This window comes from Heterodontus francisci, chromosome 8 (genome assembly GCF_036365525.1).
Source record: "Heterodontus francisci isolate sHetFra1 chromosome 8, sHetFra1.hap1, whole genome shotgun sequence".
Taxonomy (NCBI): Eukaryota; Metazoa; Chordata; class Chondrichthyes; order Heterodontiformes; family Heterodontidae; genus Heterodontus; species Heterodontus francisci.
The window spans coordinates 65,495,129-65,522,254 of NC_090378.1; the positions used below are offsets into that span (position 1 = coordinate 65,495,129).

Here is a 27,126-nt window from a genome sequence, read left to right on the forward strand (position 1 = left end):
GACTAGAAACATAGAAAATAGGAGGAGTAGGCCATTTGGCCCTTCAAGCCTGCTCCGCCATTCATTATCTAACTCAATAACCTGTTCCCACTTCCTCCCCAATCCACCTGTCCATTGTAGTTTGCCCTAGGGCATGTCCAAACACAAGTGTCACATATGATTTTTTTAAGCTGCTTACTGGAATAAACAAACAGAATAAATTTGGTATAATTTCTAATATGAAAAATAAGGTATTCCATTCTGCTCATTTTTACAGTATGCATGTTCATATTTAAGCCTGCAAACTCTTCGTCCTGCAAGGACTGATACATAAAAGGGAGAGATAGACACAGACAGTAAATAGTCTTTGTTTTATATTTAATATTCCTGGCAATGCATCCTACCACTCCCATTTTTGCAATAGCGCCTCTGCACGGATTTTTAAAACTTAATTGCACACCTTAATAGCATGATTTTATTAAATTACTCAAAATCCCTCCTAGGCCTTAATTGATATCCACACTTTTTAAAAATTGCACATATCTATAGTTTAAACATGATGCAGTTTAAAAATTGCACAAAAAAGATTAGGGTATTGATTTCCGCTGCAACATTTAAAAACCAGGTGATAGATGGGGTGGGGATGGTCGCAGAGTGATTGAAGTGGAAAAATACTGGAAAACAGCTTACACATATTCTTACCTTAGTGTTTGGCTTAATAGCTGCATCCAGACATTTCAATGATGTGCAGTCAACAAAAGAAGTTTCCAAACCCATGTCAGAAGCAATTCTGCGAAAATATCGGTTAGTACCTGAAAGAGAATTTTTCCATAATCCTGTGTTTTATACTGATCAAGTTCTTATCCTTCTTCCTTCCATTTAAAAGGTGATAAAGAAACAAGCTATAATTGCCAAGACATTGCAAAAAAAAAAACACATTTTCCCTTTCCCTGGGTGTCCTGTGCTGTCTTATGCCATACATCATTCACAGATTCCAAGTATCTAAGGATATTCAAATCAGCTAATAGGTAGACGAAAACAGCCTAGATCAGCACTATCTTAAATTTCTTTTCCCTCCTTGTAAGGAGGCCCCTAGCATCAAACCAGCACTTTTCCCACAGGTATTGGGAACTAAGGAGATGCAGGAATTTTGTCCCAAACATCCAATATTTTACCTTCCATCTGCTCCTATTCAATGTAATTAGAGACAACATATGACAAATGACAATACAGATTACTTGAATTCAAGTACAAACCCAAATGCTTGATAAAGCTACCACTTAAATTTACTCAATATAGTGGCAGGCGATTTATGAATGTTCATACTTCTCAACTTCAGTTTTTTTTTTAAAATTGCAATGTTATAGAGATGGAAGCAAGTGGTCCTGGTGACAGACAAGATATGGGATTGAATATGGCTCAAATCAGGATCAAAGAGCACACAGAGATTGCACACCATATGGTTCAGCCTGGGTACTAGTTGGAGCTGTTGTGGGAACCAAAGCAATAACTGGACAAAATTCTGACTCATACATAACAATGTCAAACAAGCAGTCTAACAAGAGAAGGGTACTTATAAAGAGGTAGTGTTGGATTTGATATAGAGCAATAGCTGAGAAGACAGGTGTTGAGGGTGAACTTTTTTGTGGCAGAGGTGATGACAGCAGTTTTGAGTGAGAAAGGAAAGCTATTTGTGAAAAGAAAGCCAGCCATCGAACGCCATGGAAAAGAAGGGTAATTGAAAAGTCAGGAGTTGATCGGGGATTAGACTGAAGGAGCAGAAAACAGGTTTCAAAAAAAAAAAAGAGAAGCTGCAAATTGATATGGCGAGCAAGGGGCATGAGGGAGGAAAGAAATGAAAGAAAGCTTGGGAAGAAGTGGTGGGATGTAAAGAAAGGACATAGGGAACAGCTTGTACTTATATAGTACCTTTTAACATTTAGAGGTCCAAATGTGCTTCAGAGGCATATAGGGAAGAAAAGAAAACAAACAGCAAGTCAAAATATGAGATATATGGGAAAGTAATCAAAAGCTTGGTTGAAGGTATGGTTTAAGGAAGGAATTTAAAAAAAAAATAGGATACAGAAGTAGAGAATTCTAGAGCAAGGATCAGAGGCAGCTGAAAGCATGACTGCCAATGATGGGGCAAACACAGGGGGAAAATGAACAGAACAGAGAGTCAGAGGAATGATCCACAGTCTGAGGGGAAAATGATTGGAGGGCTGGAGGTGGTACAGAAATAAGAAGGAGCAAAGCCACAAAGGAATTTAAGTGTGAGGATGAGAACGTTAAAGCGAAGCCATTGCAAGACCGGAAGCCTACATACATCAGCAAGGACAGAGTTGATGGGCGAGCAGGATTTGGAGCAAGAAAGTAGTAGTAGAGTTTTAGATTAACTGAAACGTAGGATGAAGGATGGAAACGGTCACATCTGGTAGAGGTAAAGGCAAGGGGTAGGCACAGGCAATGATAAGGAGGTGGAAATAAGCAGTCTGTGTGTTGGATACCTCAGATCAGGATCGAATAGGGTTGCAAGATTTTGAATAATCTAGTTCAGCTCCTCAACTGGTCAGCAAAGAGGATGGAATCAGTGGGAAGCTTGTGATGGGCTGAAGTTGATGACATCAGTCTTACAGGTGTTTAGCTGGCAGAAATTGTTGCTCATCCAAGACTGGATGTCAGGGGCAGTGAAGGGATTGAGAGGGGCAGTGAAGAGGTAGAATTGCATATCACCAGGATATACGTGGAGAGCTGACCACATATCTGCAGATAATATCACCAAGAGGCTGCATTTAGATCAGGAAGTGGAGAAGGAAAGACAGTGTATATGGATTCAATAGACAACTTGAATCATTTCAGGTCAAAAGTCACCAAGGGATATTGGTGAGAAGACAGGGAGCTGGGGTCAATCTGTTAACAAAGAACAAAGAACAGTACAGCACAGGAACAGGCCATTCAGCCCTCCAAGCTTGCGCCGATCTTGATGCCTGCCTAAACTAAAACCTTCTGCATTTCCGGGGTCCGTATCCCTCTATTCCCATCCTATTCATGTATTTGTCAAGATGTCTCTTAAACGTCGCTATTGTACCTGCTTCCACCACCTCCCCCGGCAGCAAGTTCCAGGCACTCACCATCCTCTGTGTAAAGAACTTGCCTCACACATCCCCTCTAAACTTTGCCCCTCGCACCTTAAACTTATGCCCCCCAGTAACTGACTCTTCCACCCTGGGAAAAAGCTTCTGACTATCCACTCTGTCCATGCCGCTCATAACTTTGTAAACCTCTATCGTTCCAGTGAAAACAATCAGAGTTTATCCAACCTCTCCTCATAGCTAATGCCCTCCAGACCAGGCAACATCCTGGTAAACCTCTTCTGTAGCCTCTCCAAAGCCTCCACGTCCTTCTGGTAGTGTGGCAACCAGAACTGCACGCAATATTCTAAGTGTGGCCTAACTAAAGTTCTGTACAGCTGCAGCATGACTTGCCAATTTTCATACTCTATGCCCCGACCGATGAAGGCAAGCATGCCGTATGCCTTCTTGACTACCATCCATCTGCGTTGCCACTTTGTGACCTGTGGACCTGTACGCCCAGATCTTTCTGCCTGTCAATACTCCGAAGGGTTCTGCCATTCTTCCCACCTGTATTAGATCTTCCAAAATGCATTACCTCACATTTGTCCGGATTAAATTCCATCTGCCATTTCTCCGCCCAAGTCTCCAACCGATCTATATCCTGCTGTATCCTCTGACAATCCTCATCACTATCCACAACTCCACCAATCTTTGCGTCGTCCACAAACTTACTAATCAGACCAGCTACATTTTCCTCCAAATCATTTATATATACTACAAACAGCAAAGGTCCCAGCACTGATCCCTGCGGAACACCACTAGTCACATCCCTCCATTCAGAAAAGCACCCTTCCACTGCTACCCTCTTTCTTCTACGACTGAGCCAGTTCTGTATCCATCTTGCCAGCTCACCTCTGATCCCGTGTGACTTCATCTTTTGTACCAGTCTGCCATGAGGGACCTTGTCAAAGGCTTTACTGAAGTCCATATAGATAACATCCAATGCCCTTCCTTCATCAATCATCTTTGTCACTTCCTCAAAAAACTCGATCAAGTTAGTGAGACACGACCTCCCCTTCACAAAACCATGCTGCCTCTCGCTAATAAGTTTGTTTGTTTCCAAATTGGAGTAAATCCTGTCCCGAAGAATCCTCTCTCATAATTTCCCTACCACTGACGTTAAGGCTCACCGGCCTATAATTTCCTGGATTATCCTTGCTACCCTTCTTAAACAAAAGGAACAACATAGGCTATTCTCCAGTCCTCTGGGACCTCACCTGTAGCTAATGAGGATGCAAAGATTTGTGTCAAGGCCCCAGCAATTTCTTTCCATGCCTCCCTCAGTATTCTGGGGTAGATCCCATCAGGCCCAGGGGACTTATCTACTTTAATGCTTTGCAAGACACCCAACACCTCCTCCTTTTTGATGAGATGACTGAGACTATCTACACTCCCTTCCCTAGGCTCATCATCTACCAAGTCCTTCTCTTTGGTGAATACTGATGCAAAGTACTCATTTAGTACCTCGCCCATTTCCTCTGGCTCCACACAGATTCCCTTCTCTGTCCTTGAGTGGGCCAACCCTTTCCCTAGTTACCCTCTTGCTCTTTATATATGTATAAAAAGCCTTGGGATTTTCCTTAATCCTGTTGGAGATCTTAAAAGCCTTTTCCTCCTCTCGAATTTCTGGGAGGGCATTTTTAACTCCTACACAGGAAAGTGGCCTAGCAAGTGGCCAGACCATCTGAAGAGGCAGCTTATTAATATGCTGCTGGCCAAAATGTCCAGGATGTTGTTGGGAAGTGGCTATCCAGCTATTAAAATTGAGCAGCTCCAAGGACACCATTTAGACCAATTAAATATAGGCTGCAGGAATTCTAAAAACGGGTTTGGGGGGGGGGGGGGGGGGGGCTGGTGCACTGTGGAGCAGAGGAAACCTACATTTTCTCTTCGTGGAGAATGGACGATCTCTCCTGCTCCTCCAGACCCCACAAAAAGCAAGAAATATACTTTTCCTGGAGGGGCTGCTTCCATTGGTGCTCAGTCTGCTTCAGCCGGACAGGATATCCACAGCTGCTCTCCCACTTAGGAGAACGTTAAAATAGCAGTCGGGCCCAGATATCGTCATCAGGATCCAATCTGTATATTTCAATCTCAACCCCACCAGCTTCAAGCTGGTGTTTTTGATGTCTTGGTTGGCAGGAGGCCAACGAGCAAGTTACCCACTTCATTTTAACTGCCCGCCCACCCAGTTTCTGTCAGGTCTTCTTCTTTGGCCTCCTTGTCTCGAGAGACAATGGGTAAACGCCTGGAGGTGGTCAGTGGTTTGTGGAGCAGCGCCTGGAGTGGCTATAAAGGCCAATTCTAGAGTGACAGGCTCTTCCACAGGTGCTGCAGAAAAATTTGTTTGTCGGGGCTGTTACACAGTTGGCTCGCCCCTTGCGCTTCTGTCTTTTTTCCTGCCAACTGCCAACCCAGTTTCTGTCAGGTAGGAGTTAAATTTCCCCTTATGTTCTTCCATAAATTCTACATCAAGACAATGCAAACTATACCTCCATAGACATCATTCATGCAAATGATGTTATCACCAGATTTCAACAGGTGAACAATTGTCACTGTAGCTGCCAAACCAGATGCAAATGCTAAACCTGCAGAATGAAAAAAGAAAAATAAAGTCAATGAACTACGCAATAAAATGCAATGCAAGATAGTTTAGAATGCTGTATTCATAAAAAGCAAAATATGCTTCCTGCATGACTTAATGGGCAAGTGTAATGTCCAATATAGCAATGAGCCACACAAACCATAAAGGACTCAGATCCAATCCCTGGACCGTATGGAGGTAGCTCCCAACCAGGTTAACAATTACAGCAATACAAAAATCATCTGTGGATAAAGACTAAAAGAAAACAAAACAAGAAACATAAACTACCAGCTGGGATTCTGACACTTGATAGCATGGTGTTACTGGATGCAAGGAAGTGAATACACGGAAATGTCAGACAATAACACAATCAGGTGCAAATCTAAGCCCACAAAGTCAGGTAGCCCAACATTCACCATTTGGGATCAGATATTGAAAAAAAAGAGTTATTTGACCGAGTTGTCTAATGCTTATGTATTTAGTGGAAGAAGTTTTTGTTTAAAAATTGAAGTGATTAATAGGGATAACTCAAACAAAGCAGGTTTTTACCCACAGACACAGACTAAGAAATCCAGTAGTAATCTGTGGGTGAAATATTTTGTGGCGATGACTGGTGCTTCAATTTGGGAGAAAGTGAATTGCCATTGTAAACAGATCACTTCAAAACATCCAGTGCACGTTTTGGAAATAGTCATGAGAGAAATTTTTGTTATAGGGAGAGATAGACTATAGCTCTTTTAAAAAGGCAATTCTGGTAGGGTTACCATCTTTTACACTGTCCAAATCGATGATAGGAACAGGCATACAGTGGAACATTAATGCAGTTCTGACATTTGATCAATATCCATTGAAAACCTTAAAATTATCCCACATTAATCATATAGTGCAATGGTATTTGAAACATATTTGGTTCTCAAGTATTTATTTAGCAACAAAAGCAAGAAAATTCACAAAAAGCATCAAAATCCATGTTTTGCATTGTAACTGCTTATATACTAGTCATAGAACTCCATGATAAGCAATTAAGTGTTCCATTAAGAAAAGGTAGGGGCATCCCTACACCATTTTGCATTCATACTCCACTGGTTGATTTTGCTGAGCTCTATCAAGTTCACTTCAGATACTGAGCATACGAAATAGGAGTAGACCCCTCGAGCCTGAACTTCTACAACTTCACTTTCCCACCTATCCTATCCCTGGAGTATCCAAAAATAATTACTGATCTCACTTTACAGTATACTCAAAGACTGAGCATTCACAGCTCTCTGGGATACACAGTCCGAAAGATTCACAATCTTCCGAGCGAAGAAATTTCCTATCAGTCCTAAACAATTGACCCCTTAACCTGAGGCGATGATACTTGGTTTTATACTCACTAATCAGGGGGGGAAAAAAAAAATCTCTCAGCATCTACCCACTCCAGCCAGAAAAAAAAAAGCCAGCAACTACCCTGAAGTGATTGATGATCCCTTTAAGTAGCACTGGTGTGTACCCTTCGTGCTACTTATTTTTATTTTATATTATTTTATTTTAGAGATACAATACTGAAACAGGCCCTTTGGCCCACCAAGTCTGTGCCTAACAACCACATTTATATTAATCCTACATTAATCCCATATTCCCTACCACATCCCCATCATTCTCCTACCACCTACCTATACTAGGGGCAATTTACAATGGCCAATTTACCTATCAACCTGCAAGTCTTTGGCTGTGGGAGGAAACTAGAGCACCCAGCGGAAACCCACGCGGTCACAGGGAGAGCTTGCAAACTCCGCACAGGCAGTACCCAGAACTGAACCCGGGTCGCTGGAGCTGCGAGGCTGCAGTGCTAACCACTGTGCCACTACTGAACATGTATTTGACTGTATGAGGTTAAGAGAGGGCGTTAGCTGGAGCATGAAACTCCAAAAAAAAAGCAGCGCTGGCAACAGCGTCATGATCTGCCTGCTCTACATGCTTCCAGTGGAATTTAAATGCATGTGGAATAACCCCTTTACCAAGATGGCATCTGGCACGCTTCAGGTTAGCATTATGCATTCACACTGTGGATACCATTTTGGAACCCCCAAGAGGACTTTGAGCATTCAAAAACAAAAGGGCACTACCATGCCCAATTTCACCCGTTCTAGCATGCAATGCTGACAGAAACACCAACTCGTTTAATTCACCCAAACTTGGGATCAAAAGGATATGCATATCTGTCGTGAGACAAAAGCGTCCCCTCTTACTCATCAACACTCCACCCACCCCCCCACCGCCCCCAAAAATCCCGCCACAAAAAAAAATAGCAGGTACTGTGACCTACTGTATTTCGCTCCATCAACTGCTGCAATAGCTTTCTCCAAAGAGTTCCGTGTAGGGTTCCCACTGCGGCTGTATTCAAAGCCCTGTAGAAAAATCCAGAAGCAGACACTTTAGCAGTACAATAGATCCACAAAAAGCTTTGCAGATGAAACATAATCCTCTGTCACGTACAGTTTAAAAAAAAAAAAACAAAAAACAAGTTTCTCAATAGCCTACAGTTTCTATCTAAACGTAGCATACACTCCCATTGTTAACTATTATCCCTTGACAGCCAGACAGCCATGTGTTTTTTTTTCCAGGAAGCAACAGATTCTTGTCCTTCAAAAACTGATCTCCCTTTCAGATGTGAAAGGATTCAAGCATCAATAACTCATGGGTACCAACATCCCTCTGGACCCTTCTTCCCCCTGACTCCACCCCTTGCCATGTAGTCACAATACACTCTGACCTTCCTCTCTGCTGAAGACAGCTTCATCCCCTCACGTCCCCAGCTCAATAAATTTCAAGCTTGACACATCGCTGAGCTCTACTTCTGTCATCTACACTCTGCACCCACTTCTTTGGCCAGGAGTCTTTCCCCCTGCTCAGCAGATACTTTTACCCATCTCCAGTATTCTCCCTCTGGCCTCTTACCCTCTCTCCAGCTTTTCATTGAGAACTGCCAGCTTGACATCGGCCATCTCAATTCCTCTGCTCCTCTCAATCACTCTAACCTACCTCCTTCTGAACCTGCAGCACTCCGTTCTCAGGTCTAACACAAACAAACAAACAAACAAAGTCATCAAACCTGTTGACAAGGGTGGTGCCATTGTTGTGTGCCATACCGACCTCTACCTAGCAGTAAAGCCTGGCTCAGGTATAAAATTAAAACCCGACCCGGACCCGACCTGACCACGGCCAACCAGAACCAGAGCCCTTTAATTTTTTTCTGCGCCCGACCTGACCCCAATTTCCTTCATCTCTTCCGGCAGCAGGCTATTCCTGCAGTTGGAGTTGTGGGTAATCATGGGTAAGCCTGATCACGTGACTTCCCGGAATCAGTGTCTAGCCCGACCCGACCCAAGCCCGAATGCTGGACTTGGAATTTGGACCCGACCTAAACCAGACACATGTAGGTCAGGTCTAGTAGCCAGGCTTTACCTCGCAGAGGCTGAACGCCAACTCTGACACTTCCTCCTACCTCCCCCGGATCTTGAACCCACCATCGACATTGTATCCAGGACTGTCATGGACCTCATCTTCTCTGGAGACCTTCCCTCTATGGCTTCCAACCTCAGTCCCTCAACCCCGTACAGCCCGCTTTCACCTCCTTCCCAAAATCCACAAACAAGACTACCCTGCCATTGTTTCAGCAATGAGAAAGAGAGGGGGAGCGGAAGAGAGGGGGAGCGGAAGAGAGGGGGAGCGGAAGAGAGGGGGAGCGGAAGAGAGGGGGAGCGGAAGAGAGGGGGAGCGGAAGAGAGGGGGAGCGGAAGAGAGGGGGAGCGGAAGAGAGGGGGAGCGAAAAAAAAAAAGTGGAAATTGGAAGCAAAGCCAAAATGAAATTTTCCAGTACAGAAGAACAGGAGGCGACACCAATACAGTCATCATAACCAGAAAAAAAAGTGGTGAGGGAGGGGCGCCTGGGTAGGACTGGGACAAGAAGTAAAAAAGGGAACTTAAAATTTGTGTTTATGCTTTATTATCGAATAAGTCTTAACTAGTCAACTGTCAATTTTGTTGTTCATTAAAGAAACTTGGTTAGAGAGTGTTCTATTCTGGGGGAAAAAAAGTATATGATTGACCATAACGGTAAGTGGGAAAGTTATGTTGTGACCTGTGGAGACGTGGGATCAGAAGCGCATTCCTCCCACCTCAGTTGTAACAATCTGCATTTATGACCTGTGTACTACCATCTCTCTACACCACCCCCCACCATTCTCCGCCTTTCTTCCCCCCCACCACACCCCCACCACCTCTCAAAAAAAAGTGTCCAGCTTTACAAATTCAGTCTCAGATTTGACACCTCTCCCCGATCCAACTATAATCTGTCTGATGATCAGTAGTCTTTGTAAAAAGTCTGGATTGCTGACTTGGTCTTTCGTTTCTACAGGTTGTAGCAGTCCGTTCAGTTTGGGTTTTGTTCATCTTTATCTGGATCTTGCAGATACATTATTGGCTGTTTTTGTGGAATAGAAATGATATTCCTCAGATTCCTTATGTTCCCTTCATTTGTTCATATAAAAAAAAAACATACAAAATCACTGATAGCCCTCATTTATGGATTACTATACCTTCTCGAACCAGGTCACATCCAAACTTTTTGACCATTGTTTAATTTGGGCAAGCTTCTTACTTGAAATCTCCTATCGTATTTCCTGGTTCTTTTCCTTCTGTAGGAGTTTTCTCGTTCTTGTAGTCTTAAATCCTGGCATTAATTGTTGAGGCAATTCTGGAAGCGGTGTTCTCAACTTCCTTCCCATTAGTAATTCTGGTGACAACCCACACAGCAGCGGCATTGAACGATAAACTAGGAGTGAGTGAGATGGGAAGATCTTCAATTTTTTTCCAAGATTTTATAGTTCACACCTTGTTCTGCCTCACCATTGGACCATGGATACCCTCGGTGAGCTCGTAAAATGCTGAAAGCCCATCTTCAGAGCAAACTGGGTAAAACATTTGTTTGCAAACTGTGGTCCGTTGTCTGATAATATTTCATCTAGAATCCCACGTGTTGCGAAGATGTTCGTAAGGATTCTGATAACTTCCTCGGTAACCATCTGACTTATATCCACCTGGGAAAGTAGTTGATAATGATGCATGGCTTCCTACCAAACATGAATAAATCCATGCTTATTCTTTACCAAGGTCTAGTTGGAAATTGGGTTGTCCATAGCAGTCTGCGCTGTTCTGGCCTCTATCACACGTCTGACAGTTGCTGATCATTGTCTCAATATCCTTAGATATCCCAGGCCACCATACTGAAGATTATGCCCTTGCTCTGTACTTTTTTTTTGTTTCATGGGATGTGGGCATTGGCTGGGCCAGCATTTGCTGCCCATCCCTAATTGCCCTGGAGAAAGTGGTGGTGGTGAGCTTCTTTCTTGAACCTCTGTTGTCTCTGGTGCAGGTACATCCAGTGTAGTTAGGGAAGGAGTGCCAGGATTTTGATCTAGCAAGAGTAAAGGAACAGAAATGTTTTCCAAATAGGATGGTGTGTGGCTTGGAGGGGAATTTGGAGATAGTGATGTTTCCATGCGTCTGCTGCCCTTGACGTTCTAGGTGGAAGAGGTTACAGGCTTGGAAGGTGCTGTCGAAGGAGGCGTGGCAAATTGCTGCAGTGCATCTTGTATGTGGTATGCACTGTTGCCATTGTGCATTGGTGGCGGAGGGAGTGAATGCATAATGTGGTGGCAATCAAGCAGGCTGCTTTGTCCAGGATGGTGTCGAGCTTCCTGAGTGTTTTTGGAGCTGCACTTATCCAGGTAAATGGAGAGTATTCCATCACACTCCTGACTTGTGCCTTGTAGATGGTGGACAGGCATTGGGAAGTCAGGATGAGAGTTACTCGCACGATTCACAGCGTCTGACATGCTCTTGCGGCCACAGTATTTATGTGGCTGGTCCAGTTCGGTTACTAGTCAATGGTAACCCCCAGAATGTTACGATAAGTTGATTATGACTACATATCTCCTATACTGACGGAAGGTCTCACACAAGCCACCCATCATGCTGCTATACCTTCCGAAGAAGGGTTCCGAAGAAGGGTCACTGACCCGAAACGTTAACTCTGCTTCTCTTTACACAGATGCTGCCAGACCTGCTGGGTGAGTCCAGCATTTCTTGTTTTTGTTACAGGTTTCCAGCATCCGCAGTATTTTGCTTTTATATTATGCTGCTATACCTTCCTTGTCTCAAGCCTCTCATGTGAATGATCCATCATTGCTCGTACAGTGGGAGGGGTCTCATGGTCTTTGGTATTAACCCTTAACATCCTTATACTACATCAACTGTAAGCATTGAGTTAGCTTCCCCATGGATGGTCCGACAAGTGGTTTCGTCCCACTAGCCCCCTCAAACAGTTATACTGTCTGAAAGCTTGATGTCAGAGAGACAGTCTATGACTCAATTTCCTCCAACTGAAATTAGGAAAATTAAAGCCAAAACAAGCAATAGGACTAAAGAAAGGTACTTACATGAATCTTTGAGTCCATTGCTGTATACCACCTGAGCTACCAAATCACTTTCAGCACTGCAGCTGAACTTTAGTTTCAAGTACACAATGAACTTGGAACCATAAAAAAGGTCTACAGCACAAAGTACCTGGCTCATCATATCTGCATTAGTACTTGGCTTAGAATAATTAAAAATTAATCCCACTGCCTCATAGCCCTGCATCTTTCTCAGATTTAAAATATTTATCTAGTTTTCCAGTAAAAGATGCAAAAGTCTCAGCCTCAAACACTTCCTGCAACAAAACATTCCATGCTCCAACAACCTTCAAGAAATTTCTTCTAACCCCTCTCCTCACTTGAAATTTTAAAATGTTCCCTTTCACTGACTCCCCAGAGGAAATTTTCTATCCTCATTTACTTCATCAAAACTGTTTTAAAAGCCAGTATTAAGTTTCCTCTTGGACTTTTCTGCCTTGAGGTAATACTGTAGTACCCAAGCTACACCTCAACTATATTTACCTATCCTGCTGAACTTAACTTCAAGATTACTGTACAAATGTTGAACTCAAATATACAATGCAAGTAAATTTTAAATCTGCAGCAAATCACAATTATAGGTTGAAGTAGCACAAATTAACACGAAGATTTAATTACATAGATGTTTCAAGGTTACCATAGGAGGTTACAAGTTGTGAAATTTGTGGACGGTTACATGGGTACAATTATCAGGTTTTTGATTAAAATGCATGTACAAGGTTCGCACTGTACAAAACTGGTTGTTTACAGAAGGGAATTGGAAACTATTCAAAATGTTGCTTAGATCTTTAAGTTAAGCAAACACCCATTGCCAACATTTTCCACTTGCTGTCCATCTGGCCCTGGCCAGGCTGACAGGTCAATAACATTTTAACAATTGCCCCAAACTAGCCTTCCCATGTCTGCAGCCAGAATTGTTTCCTTAATTGGATGTGAGCAATGCTGCCAAGAGCACAATTATTAGTGATTAAGGGAAATGGCTAGGTTTTTTAACTGGAGATGGTTATTGCCTTGCATTTGTGGTGCACATATTACCTGCTACTCAACTGACCCAAGCCTGGATGTTGCACACATCCTACAGTAGCCCAGCATGACTTGCTTCGTTATTGGAAAAGCTGACCGCTGCAGTCAAGCATCCAGCCTGATGAGCATGGTCTTATGAAGGAGAAAAGGTCGTTTAAAGTTGCAGAAGACAGTTGGGTCCCAAGGAACTCCTGCTGTGCTGTTGTGGTCTGAATATGGTTTTTGAATATTTAGATTTGTCCAAGTGCAATTGTACCAATGTTTTAACTGGTCTCTAAATCTGTACAGTACAAATTGGGAAATTCAAACTTCAATTTGCAATGTTGTGAAAGTAGTCCTGTAATATGTGGGGTATAAATCAGTTTCTCTGCACTTCTGGGCAACTGTTAAAGTTCAAACTATAGCATTCTGACTATTGAGCTTAAAAGTTGCATTATCATAACTAATACCTATCCAGCTATGACTTGGTATGTTGGATTCTCATAAATTACATCAAACTTTGGGATAATGGAACCTAAAAACTTTTTAGTTTTATGACTAATGAGATACAGGCATGCTTGCAAGCTCTCTGGAACTGCAATTTCAATAATAGAAGTTGTATCTACTTGGAAGCTTGGCACTCCATTCCATCAAATGTTCCTGCTAATTTAATTGTTACAACAGTTTGGCACTTAATTTTTCCTGTATGTTGCACAATTTTTAAATATTACTGCATGTTTCTGCTGCATGCACAGCTGAGTTTGGAATGCAATGAATTTTGTAAGCTTCAAATAATTTGCATATATAAATAAAAATCTTTTTACAAAATTACACTTGTGTGGCACTATAGGAATGGGAGAAAATGGATCTGAGTCAAAGGAGGAGATATTTGGTAGGTGAACAAAAGTTTGGTCAGAGGTAAAGGGCCTTTTCTTTTTATTTAAAAAAGTGAGATTTGGAATGGTGATCTTGGAGCATGTAGCGCAAGTACCTCAGGGCATGGCTGCTAATGATGGACAAAGGAGCTGGTACATAAGGGCAGAGTCCATGAATTGGGTTTCTAGGTTGGGGGCGTGGGGGAATGTATGACTGGAGGAGGTTAGATGGATTGAAAACTAGGACGAGAATTTTAAATTTTGAGGCAATGGCTCCTGCATCCCAAAATAGGTCAGTTGGGATGTGAGGTGCTGGGTGAGCAAAACATGGTGCAGGATATAATATGATGTGGAGAGTTTTGGATCAGCTAAAATTTATGGAAGGTGAAGGATGGGAAGCTGGCCAGGAAAACATTAAAATAGTTGAGTCTGGAGCTGACAACTGCATGGATGGTGGCTTCAGCAGTAGATGGGTTGAGGTAGGAGTGGGGCAGGCAATGTTGAAAGGATTTAGGCATTTTTGTGATGGAGAGGATATGAGGGTCAAAACTCCACCCGGGGATCAAAGAAGTTGATCTGAACGTTCTGGTTCAGACAGATGGTGACTGGGGAGGGGCTGGAATTGATAATAAAAAAAGTGGAGTTTTGACAAGGGTCTGAAGACCAAATGGCCATTGTATTTCTAGTATTTAGAGGAAATTATAGCTCCGTCAAGATTGGATTCCTGACTGAATTGCATAATATAGACAGTAATGGGGTGGAGAAAGTGGTTGGGGGGGGGGGGGGGGGGGGTGTAGAGTTGTATGTGGTCATACAAGCGAAGCTGTGTCTTCACTGTTGTTATAACAATTTTGGATTTAAGTAGTGCCATTACTGAAGTAAAACATTCCAAGATGCTTCACAAGTGTTCCCAAACAAAATTTGACACCAAGCTACATGAGAGATTGGGAGGACAAAAACTTAGTCAGAGGTAGGTTTTAAGGAGCGTCCTAAAGGAAGAAAGAGGTGGAGAGCTAGAAGTTTAGGGAGGGAATTCTGGAACTCGGGGCCTTGGCAGCTTGAAGGCATGCCGCCCACCAACGGTGAAGCAATTAGAATCGGGGCTGCTCAAAAGACCAGAATTGGAGGAGTTCCAATCTAAAGATTGTATGGCAGGAAGAGGTTGGAAGTAGGGAGGGGTGAGGCCATGGAGGGATTTGAAAATGAGGATGAGCATTTTAAATTGCAGCTTTGAACCAAAGCCAATGCAGGTATGTGAGCCCAGGTAAAGGGCTTGCTGTGAGTTAGGTTACAGCAGAGTCTTGGATGAGCTCAAGTTTACATAAGGTGGGGGTTGGGAGGCCAGCCAGGAAAGCTTTGTAATAGTCATCTAGAGCAAACAATGGCATGGATGACCGCAGCACCACAGCTCCAGTGACCCGGGTTTGGTTCTGGGTACTGCCTGTGCGGAGTTTGCAAGTTCTCCCTGTGATCGTGTGGGTTTTCGCCGGGTGCTCCGGTTTCCTTCCACAGCCAAAGACTTGCAGGTTGATAGGTAAATTGGCCATTGTAAATTGCCCCTAGTATAGGTAGGTTGTAGGGGAATCAAGGGAAGGTGGAGATGTGGTAGGAATATGGGATTAATGTAGGATTAGTATAAAATGGGTGGTTGTTGGTCAGCACAGACTCGGTGGGCCGAAGGGCCTGTTTCAGTGCTGTATCTCCAAATAAAATAAAATAAAACAATGTTCAGCTTATTGGGAATTAATTTCAACTTCCGAGGACAGAATTTGTAAGATCTTACATCTGATCAAATACTCATTCTTGTTAATTACTAAATATGGACAGATGGTAGGAGTGGCAACTTTGGTTGAAGAAGAAATACTAGTCTGGACTAGTATTACAGCACCTCCTAATCTTGAAAAGCCTATTTATCTAGCTCAGATAGAAGCTAATGTCTCAGAGCACTACTCTGAACAAAACACTTCCCTCAGCACTCTGAGGCCTGCTGCAATGCTTGAACTCTCAACCTTCTGATCCAGAGGCAACAGTACTACCAGCTGAGCTAAAATAACCCTGCCACCCCAGAAAAAATGTTGTAGAGTTAGAAAATAAAAAAGCGTAGACAAAATATCTAGTTGTTAGCACATGCCAAAATAATTGTTCAGTAATTACTCCGTGTTTAAAAAAAACAGCATTCAACACATGAATTTCACTCCATGGCTCAAATGATAACACCATCTGTACCACAATACTGATCAAACAAAGGAGCAATATTCCAAGTGCTATCTCAGGTCTGTACTTAATCTAATGTCTCATGCAGTACCCCTCAATTTTCAAATTTTGTAGGCAATATATAAAAGTAGACTTTAAAAAGTAGCTTTATGGCAGCCTAATTCAATCCTAATGTATTGGAATAATGTGTTCAGCAGTATAAAATTGTGCGCTCAAGACAGTGTGGGGATGGGAGGAGCCAGTTGGAAATGGGGGGGGGGGAAAAGAGGGGAGAAAGGCTAATGGGAAAAAGAGACATTATTCAAACTGTCCAGGCAAGATAAGGAATTCTTGTCCAGCTACCTGCTTCCACCACCCCATGTCCTTTACGAAACAGAACCCAAACAAGAGAAATAGGAAAACGCAGGTTGAGACATTGGGCCTGAGGCATTTCCATGAAGTCAAAGCAAAATACTGCAGATGCTCAAAATCTGAAATAAAACCAAGAAGCAGGTCTGGCAGCATCTGAGGATTAACATTTCAGGTCATTTAACACCCTCCCTGCAATAATGCACTGTACTTCACCACCCACCATGAACACACTCTTTGTCGTTGCCCCATGACCTCCTTGCCAGTTATTCTGTGACCCACTGTCCTATCAACGCCTTCCCATTTGTTCTCTTTTGCCCCACCCCCACTTTATTTGCTTAAAACCTATTACATTTCTAACTTTGCCAGTTCCAATGAAAGGTCATTGACCTTTGCTTCTCTCCACAGATGCTGCAACATCTGCGGAGTATTTCCAACACTTTTTGGTTTCATTTCACTGTCTGACACGTATGCATTTTTTGTGTTAAAGCTAACTTTTGTAACTTTGCAAAACGCGATCATACCGGCAACAACTTCAGTAGCTGAATAAAAGATCCATCTGTTCTGGTGCTTTATTTTTGCCCCAATGTTAAGTCAATTTACATGATAAAACTTCACCTAACATACAGAGCAACCGATCAAAGTGAGTTTGCGTTTAAAATATAACGAGCAATCCACATCATATGCAATGCTAAAATACAACGTGATACCACTACCAGTCGCATCTTCCCCTCCCTTCCCGTCAGCATTCCGAAGGGATCGTTCCCTCCGCGACACCCTGGTCCACTCCATTACCCCCACCACCTCGTCCCCGTCCCATGGCACCTTCCCCTGCAATCGCAGGAGGTGTAATACCTGCCCATTTACCTCCTCTCTCCTCACTATCCCAGGCCCCAAACACTCCTTTCAGGTGAAGCAGCGATTTACTTGTACTTCTTTCAATGTAGTATACTGTATTCACTGCTCACAGTGTGGTCTCGTCTACATTGGGGAGACCAAGCGCAGACTGGGTGACCGCTTTGCGGAACATCTCCGCTCAGTCCGCAAGCAGGACCCTGAGCTTCCGGTTGCTTGCCATTTCAACACTCCCCCCTGCTCTCATCTCTGTCCTGGGATTGCTGCAGTGTTCCAGTGAACATCAACGCAAGCTCGAGGAACAGCATCTCATTTACCGATTAGGCACACTACAGCCTGCTGGGCTGAACATTGAGTTCAATAATTTCAGAGCATGACAGCCCCCCATTTTACTTTCATTTTTAGTCACTTTTTTCTCCCCTATTCTTTTTTACATTTTTTACAATTTTTACAATTTTTTTTTTGCATTTATTTCATTTCATCTTAGTCTGTTCAGTTTGCTTACCCACTGTTTTTTTCAGGTTTGCACTTGCTGCTGTTCAATTCTTTCTTTTGGGCCTCCTTATCTCGAGAGACAATGGATACGCGCCTGGAGGTGGTCAGTGGTTTGTGAAGCAGCGCCTGGAGTGGCTATAAAGGCCAATTCTGGAGTGACAGGCTCTTCCACAGGTGCTGCAGAGAAATTTGTTTGTTGGGGCTGTTGCACAGTTGGCTCTCCCCTTGCGCCTCTGTCTTTTTTCCTGCCAACTACTAAGTCTCTTCGACTTCAATATTCAGTATATTAACACCTAATCTGTACTAATGCTTTGTCTTTCAACACACCATTAACATATTGTTTGACCTTTTGGTCAGCTATGTGGCCTGGTCCAATCTAGACCGCCTTTGTTATCTCTTGCCCCACCCCCACCTCACTTGCTTATAACCTGTGACTTTTCTAATATTCGTCAGTTCCGAAGAAGGGTCACTGACCCGAAACATTAACTCTGCTTCTCTTTCCAGAGGCTGCCAGACCTGCTGAGTGGTTCCAGCATTTCTTGTTTTTAATCTAAAATACAATTCCTTTTGTTGGTAAACATCTTTACAATGTAAACGATGCATAAGACAAATTACTAGTATGTTAATAATAATTGTTCATCGCCCCCAATCCCCATAACACTTTATTACAAACCAAAAAACATACATATACAAAAGGTGCGCACACGGCTTTTGCTTCTTCATACTGGTCAATAGTACCAGAAACCTAAAGCTGCATTGCAATGAAACACTTACCGCATGCTCTCCCGGACCGCTCTGTTTAAACGTGGTGGATAGAGAAATTAGAGGAACCACTGCCATAGATTTCCACTGTTCGGGTTCCTGCCCCACATGAAGTGCCTGCGTGGAAAAATGTTCAAAAGGCGGCTGAAACCCGCTCAACAGATCGTTTCCTGTGTCTCCAGCCGACATTACTGTATTTTATGCGACACAATAACCTTGACTGGAAACAAATACGCAGTATACTTTCACCAGGGATAAGTTCAAAAGACACTTGACAAAGACCTCCCCCTGCAGTTGATCTGATTCGCTTAAGCAAGAGGCACAGCTTCTCCCTCGTGACAGAACATGATCTTAACCTTTTAAATGCTGCAAACTACTGCAAATCTAACGCCCTTGCTTCTCTTATTATTGGCCAAATAGAACACGGCCAGAGTCAGCAACCCAAATACAAATAATCTCACAAAAGTTCCCCCCTTTTAAAAGGTCCACAAACAATAAACACCCAAATTATACAAAAAGGAAGGAAGCTGAATAAATTAAATCATAATAACCCGAATTGAGGTCAGTGGCGAATAAACGGCACCAGCTGTTCATTACACTTACCCACAGACTTTCCATAGGTATTACATCGTCTTTGTGATTAGAATGCCATTTCGATGCAGTGCCCTGTACCTGGGACCAACGTGAACAGGAGAAGCACCTGTGTATCTCCTTAAACAATCAGAATGAAGAATCCTTACTGAGGCACAGAGGCAGAACCTGAAAGGTGGTGTTGTTCCCATGGGCTGGATTCTGTGCTGGAGGCGGATCTCCCGGCTCATGGCCAAAAAGGCAGGGGGAACCTCTGCTTTTTTGTCCCCCCCCCAACCGACCGGACCGATCCTCTGGTCTTTTTAAATCAAAATTTCAGGAGGCAGAATTTTTGTCCCTTTAAAGATAGGGATTCCCCCTCCAAGAGCTGCTGGCCAATCAGAGGGCTAGAGTGCCACTGGGAGCAGTAGCCACTGTCGGTACTGCAGAGGTCTCAGACCCAGGCCCAGTGCTGGAACCCCAGAACAGAAGCAGGTGAGGCAGGACCACTGGGGCCAGTCTTGGGGGGGGGGGGAGGGCTCGGGGATGGTTGTGCAGTCCAAGGGGAGGGGGTCCCAGGGGTAACGTTGTTCCAGCTGGGGTCCCTGCATGGACCATAGTTTGCCCATGCAGGAGGGACTGGGCGCCCTCACCACCCCAAGCCCACAGGGAGGGCACCTCGTTTTACAGGCATCCTCCCCATGTGGCAGAGGGCCCGCTCCCCTGCTGCTAGTAAGATCCCAGCAGCAGCAGGAAAAGGCTCTTAATTGGTTGTTAATATGCCACATAAGGACCTCAGTTTGTATTTGGGTGGGTAGGCCATCATCAGCCTATCCTGCCCCCGAGAAGATCGCTGGGCAATGGGGAGGTGACAGGCCAGCCACTGTCCTCCCCGCCACCCATCATGATACTCTGTACACCCCCGCCTCCAACTCTACCTCAGTGGGCCACACAAAATCCGGGCCCATGCATCTGATGCCCTTTTTCTTCTTGGTGCTAGAGGTTGCAGGTTTGGAAGCTGCTGTGGAAGAAGCCTCAGCGAGCTGCTACAGTGCATCTTGTAGATGGCACAAACTACAGCCACATTGCAGCAGTCGTGCAGCAGTGAATGTTTAATGTGGTGGATGCTGTGCTGAACATGTGAACTTCTGTGTCCTGGATTGTGTCAAACTTCTTGAGTGTTGTTGGAGCTGCACTCATCCAGGCAAATGGAGAGTATTCCACCACACTCCTGATTTGTGCCTTATAGATGGTGGAAAGGCTTTGGTGAGTCAGGAGGCGAGCTACTCGCCGCAGAATATCCGGTCTCTAACCTGCTCTTTTAGCCACAGTATTTATGTGGCTGGTCCAATTCATTTTCTGGTCAATGGTGACCCTAAGGATGTTGATAGTGGGTGATTTTACAATAGTAATGCCATTGAATGTCAAGGGAAGGTGATTAGACTCTTGCCTGGCACTTGTGTGGCTTAAATGATATGTGCCACTTATCAGTCCAATCTTGAATGTTGTCCAGGTCTTGCTGCAGTGGGCACAGACTGCTTCATTATCTGAGGAGTTGTGAATGAACTGAACATCCACCCTTCTGACCTTATGATAGAGGGAAGGTCATTGATGAATCAGCTGAGGATTTTTGGGCCGAGGCCTCCACCCTGAGCAACACCTGTAATGAGGTCCTTAGGCTGAGATGATGGGCCTCCAAAACTATAACCATCTTCCTTTATGCTTGGTATCACTCCAACCAGTGGAGAGTTTCCCCTTGATTCCCATTGCCTTCAATTTTACTAGGGCTGCTTGATGCCACACTCGGTCAAATGCTGCCTTGATGTCAATTGCAGTCACTCGCACCTCACTTCTGGAATTCATATATTTTGTCCATGTCTGGACCAAAGTTGTAATGGGGTCTGCAGCAAGGTGATTCTGACAGGTTATTGGTAAGTGTCACTTGATAGCACTATTGATGACACCTTCCATCTCTGCTGATAATTGCGAGTAGATTGATGAAGTGGTTATTAGTTGCATTGAATTTATCCTGCTTATTGTGGATAGAACATACCTGGGCAATTTTACACTTTGTCAGGTAGTTGCCAGTGTTGTAGCTCTACAACTTGGCTAGGGGTGTGGCTAGTTCTACAGCACAGGTCTTCAGCAGTACAGCCAAGATGTTGTCGGGACCCATAGCCTTTGCTGTGTTCAGTGCTCTTGACCGTTTCTTGATATCATGTGGAGTGAATCAAATTGGGTGAAGGCTGACATTTGTGAGGGTGGGGACCTCAGGAAGAGACCAAGATGGATCATCCATTTGACACTTCTGATTAAAGATAGTCGCAAATGTTTCACCCTTGTCTTTTGCACTGGATCTGATGAAAGGTCACTGACCTGAAATGTTAACTCTGCTTCTCTCTCCACAGATGCTGCCAGACCTGCTGAGTATTTCCAGCACTTTCTGTTTTTATTTCAGGAGTACCAGTGGATATGGTGTTTTTGGATTTTCAGAAGGCTTTTGACAAGGTCCCACACAGGAGGTTAGTAAAGAAAATTAGAGCACATGGGATTGGGGGTAATATACTGGTATGGATTGAGAATTGGTTAACTGACAGAAACAGAGAGTAGGGGCCTAGATAGAGTAGACATGAAGGACCTGTTGCCCCTAGCGGAGGGGTCAATTACCATGGGGCACAGATTTAAGATGATTAATAGAAGGATTAGAGGGGACATGAGGAAAAACGTTTTCACCCAGAGGGTGGTGGGTGTCAGGAATTCATTGCCCACATCAGTGGTGGAGGCTAAAACCCTCAACTCATTTAAAAGGTACCTGGACTTGCACCCGAAGTGCTGTAACCTGCAAGGCTGTGGACCAGGTGCTGGAACGTAGGATTAGATTGGGCGGCTAGTTTTTACAGCCAGCGCAGACTCGATGGGCTGAATGGCCTCCTTCTGTGCTGTAACTTTTCTATGGTTCTATGGAATAAATGGATCATTCTCAGGATGACAGGCTGTTACTAGTGGGGTACTGCAAGGATCAGTGCTGGGGCCATAGCTGTTCACAATCTATATAAACGATTTGGATGTGGGGACCAAGTGTAATATTTCCCAATTTGCTGAGGACACAAAACTAAATGGGAATGTAAGTTGTGAGGAGGATGCAAGGAAGCTTCAAGGGGACTTGGACAAGCTAAGTGAATGAGCAAGAACATGGCAGATGGAATATAATGTGAATAAATGTGAAGTTATCCATTTAGTTACAAAAAACAGAAAGCCAGGGTATTTTTTTAATGGTGAGAGGTTGGGAAGTGTTGATGTCCAAAGGGACCTGGGTGTCCTTGTTCACGAGTCACTAAAAGCTAGCATGTAGGTGCAACAACCAATTAGGAAGGCAAATAATATGTTAGCTTTCATCGCAAGGGGTTTTGAATACATGAGTATAGAAGTTTGCTGCAATTGTATAGAGCCTTGGTGAGACCGCGTCTGGAGTATTGTATACAATTTTGATCTTCTCATCTAAGGAAGGATATACTTGCCATCAAGGGAGCGCAAAGGAGGCTCACCAGACTAATCCCTGGAATGGTGGGATTGTCTTATGAGGAGAGATTGAGGAAACTGGGCCTGTATTCTCTAGAGTTTTGAAGAATGAGAGGAGATTTTACAAAATTCTTACAGGGCGTGACAGGGTGGATGCAGATAGGATGTTTCCCTTGGCTGGTGCATCTAGAACCAGGGGACAGAGTCTCAGAATATGAAGTAGGCTATTTAAGACTGAGATGAGGAGGAATTTCTTCACTCAGAGGGTGGTGAATCTTTGGAATTATCCACCAAAGAGGGCTGTGGAAGCTCAATCATTGAGCATGTTCAAGACAGAAATCGATAGATATCTGGATATTAATGACATCAAGGAATATGGAGATAGCGTGGGAAAGCGACGTTGAGGTAGATGATCAAGCCATGATCTAATTGAATGGCGGAGCAGGCTCGACGGGCTGAATGGCCTACTCCTGCTCCTATATTCCTAATGGAGGAGTCAGGGATGTGGGCTGAAAGATATGATTCTGTGAGTATGACCATGTCAGGCTGTTGTTTGACTCATCTACAGGACAACTGTCTCAATTTTAGAGCAAAACCCCAGATGTTAGTGAAGGTGAACTTTGCAGATTTAAGGGGCCAGGTGTACCTTTCTCATATAATATGTACCTTTGTCATGTCTGGTGCCTAAGTCAACGCCGGGTGATCCGTCCAGTTTTATTCTTATTAGATATTTTCATAGCAGTTTGATAAAACTGGGCGGCTTCCTAGGCCATTTCAGAGGGCAGCTAAGAGTCAGCTATGTTGCTGTGGGGCTAGAGTCACATATGGGCCAGACTGGGAAAGGACAACAGATTTCCTTCCCTAAAGGACATTTGTGAACCAAATAGGTTTTTATGACAATTCGGTAGTTTCATGGCCAACATTACTGATACTAGCTTTTTATTCCAGATTTAGTTAAATAACTAAATTTAAATTCCCCAGCTGCCATGGTGGGATTGAACTCACGTCTCTGGACCATCCAGATGCAATTAATTCAGTAATTAGGCTACCTTGATATTAAAAATAATATAAAAGCCACACCATCTGGTTATATAGTACTGAGTTATGGTGAGTGAGGAGGGACTTCTCCTGTCCTTGCTCAGATTCCAACATCAAGTACCCTCTTTTAGAAAAAGCAGATTCCAATATTGTGGATATTACAGAATATGGTAGAAGAGAATAACCCTACTTTTTTGTTGCTAGTTTCTCAATTGATGAGGCGATTTGAATCATAAGACTGGAAGCCTGCCATCCACCATCCACTCAACTGCAAAAAGAAGCAAATCAGATGTTCTCTAAGAGTTGAAATCTAGAAACTAGACTGGATGAGAAGATTATGTTGGACAACTGAATATGCATTCCCAGACTATTCAAAAAGCTGACAAGCAAATCATCTGAGTGCAACAATAAGTCATCGGAGGAAAGAAATGTTATAAAGTTTATTTCTAATTGTTAACCATTAAGGCACCCTTAAGGTATCTATGATGGTGGAGAGAAAAACTATTAGAAAACTTATCTCCATCACCTGAGCAAGTTGAGGGGAAATCAGTATTTGTTGACGACCTATCATCTTTATCATGCTGACAGTAAGACTGAAATGTTGTCCAAAGGGTTAGAATATATCCCAATTGTAGAAGGCAATAAAACATATTTAATGGAAGAGAGAATAATAACTTTAGATGTATGACCAAGTTGAATTCCAGAATGAAAAATCAATGACAATGCTGACCTCTAGTGCCCATCATAGTAGTGAGGTCCAACTGTGTTCTAACTGATGCTGATACTACCAAGAGCAGGTGGGGAACATGAACAAAGAAGCCAGTTTGAGCATCGAACACACCAAGACATGAACTGGTAACAAGGTGGGAGTGGGGACAGGTACAGAGTGACAGCAGTATTTCCATTAATGAAAATGTAATCACTGTGGGAATTCAGTGGTGAGGTAAGTAATGGGTAAGTCATTTAGAAGATCTTTTGTGTCTTTTCTACTTTTCAACTGAAGTTTAAATTTAAGAAACCATTGTGAATTGCTAGTTAATAGATAGCAGGTGATGATTAGTCATCAGCTGGGTGTTAAGTAACCTACGGTGTATTTGACTTGACTGAACAGCTGAAACTGGTTTTTGGTAGAATATAAAAGAGTTATTAATGAGAACATTGGTTTTAATAATGAACGCACCATGGAGTGAGATAGGAAGAGAGTAAGAACAGTACTGTTTGTAAGATTATTAGGTTACTAAAAGTTACTAACCAGCATACTAATTGTTAAAATCAAGCTATATAAACTAACAACTAACTTATTATCTGAAGTAAGGTGATTGGAAAAAGAACCAGAGGCAACATAAGCAAACTTTTTTCATACACAGAATTATTATGGTCTGGGATGCACTGCCTGAACACCTGGTGGAGGTAGCTCCAATAGTACTTTTCACAAGGTATAAACAGTTGAAGAGGAAAACATTTACAGGACAATGGAGAAGGAGCGAAGATGTGGGTCTAATTGTATAGCTCTAACAGAGAGCTGGCACAGTCACAATAGGATGAATTGCCACCTCCTGTCCTGTATCATACTCTGATATTATAAGTGTATAAATTTAGAATTTTGCAGATGCAGGTCTCATCTTTGAACATTAATGAAAAGACTTGGCCAAGTATAGACCATGAATTTTAACATAATTTTTTTAAAAGGGAAATTTACCTTGCATGAACTTGCATGTGTGAAAAATGTCTTATGTGGAAGAATTGCACTTAGGGCCTACAAGTCTGTCCCATTTTGATAAATACCAATCCCTGTCATCAAATCCCTCAATGGCTCTTATCTCTAAACAAAGGGTGGCACAGTGGCTAGCACCACAGCCTCACAGCTCCAGTGACCTGGGTACTGCCTGTGTGGAGTTTGCAAGTTCTCCATGTGACTGTGTGGGTTTTCTCTGGGTGCTCTGGTTTCCTCCCACATGCCAAAGACTTGTGGGTTGATAGGTAAATTGGCCATTGTAAAAAAAATTGCCCCTAGTGTAGGTGGGTGGTGGGAGAGTTGAGGGAAGGTGGGGATGTGAGAGGGAAAATGGGATTAATGTACGATTAATATAAATGGGTGGTTGATGGTTGGCATAGACTCGTTGGGCCAAAGGGCCTGTTTCAGTGCTGTATCTCTCTATGACTCTATAAACATATTTAAATTGCCCCTTAAAGTCAAAACAATTAAATCTCATCCACTGTCTTCAAACGGATTGGTGATCTGTCAATCATTGCAGACATGTATAAATGTCACTCTTCGCATCTCACACAAATGTTGATTACTGTACTTGAATCCATATAGCTTCCATTTCAATGGCCTCACCTGCTATCTTACTCAACAATGGCCTGGATTTTGCCGTAATAATAATAGCGAGGCTGATTGCACTCGCCATTACTAGAGAGTAAATCTGACAGGAACATTTGGCATCCATACATGCAGTTAAATGCAGAAATCCAGACGTTGCTGCCAGAAACAGTGTAATTAGTGATAATTACAGCTGAACAACTTCTGGTCCCCCCCAAAATTTTAAAAGTATTGAGTCTCATTCCCTCAGAAGAAAATTAATGCTGCTTATTTAAAAATGAAATAAAATTATGTTTAGTTTTCCTCATCTCTCTCCCTTGATTCCATCTGTAGGTGTAGATTCCATCCCTTTATTTTGCTTCCTGTACAATGATTCAAATATGGTTTACATTTCCTGGTTTACAGTCGGTGTGTCTCAGTGAGGATTCTTCAATCTGATTAGTTGAAAAGTCTCCCCGCTGCTTCCCCAGCTCACAGACACCAGGGATCCCATGTACATGGCGCAGCAAGGGATCAGTCAAAATCTCCGCTGTCAAGCCCGTGAAAAGTCTATGTGCAACGGCACGGAAGGAACAGCAAAAGCCGTTCCTTTGCCGATGAGAGAAAATTCCAGGCCACTATTATTGACCTTGGTGTTTTAAAAAATAGTCACACCTCACTTTCCATCTCAACACCAACAAGCCAGTGTGAACATGTCCCCTGGCACTGGAAGCACTATTGCCCACTGTTTGAGTAAAACAAGAGTTTCGTGAAACAAAAACAAGAAATGCTGGAATCACTCAGCAGGTCTGGCAGCATCTGTGGAAAGAGAAGCAGAGTTAACGTTTCGGGTCAGTGACCCAAGAGTTTCGTGACCTCATTTGATTTCCAAGCTTTCCTCTTGCCTTAAACTGTTTTTAGATTATTGTTTTGTATACTACAGTGAACATTT

The 27,126-nt window shown here is 43.2% G+C and overlaps 1 protein-coding gene across 1 annotated transcript in view; it reads right to left on the bottom strand.

Annotated features, from left to right (window-relative positions):
• The window catches only part of LOC137372873 (cystathionine gamma-lyase-like), an 84,100-nt gene extending 65,068 nt beyond the window's left edge, over positions 1 to 19,032 (bottom strand). Inside the window, exons 1-4 of the mRNA XM_068037248.1 lie at positions 18,758 to 19,032; positions 8,006 to 8,087; positions 5,606 to 5,701; positions 682 to 791 (exon numbers count right to left, since the gene is read on the bottom strand). Of these exons, the coding sequence (XP_067893349.1) occupies positions 682 to 791; positions 5,606 to 5,701; positions 8,006 to 8,087; positions 18,758 to 18,934 (465 nt within the window). The 5' untranslated portion in view covers positions 18,935 to 19,032. The remainder of the gene's footprint in view (positions 1 to 681; positions 792 to 5,605; positions 5,702 to 8,005; positions 8,088 to 18,757) is intronic.
• Between the last annotated feature and the right edge of the window lie 8,094 nt (positions 19,033 to 27,126).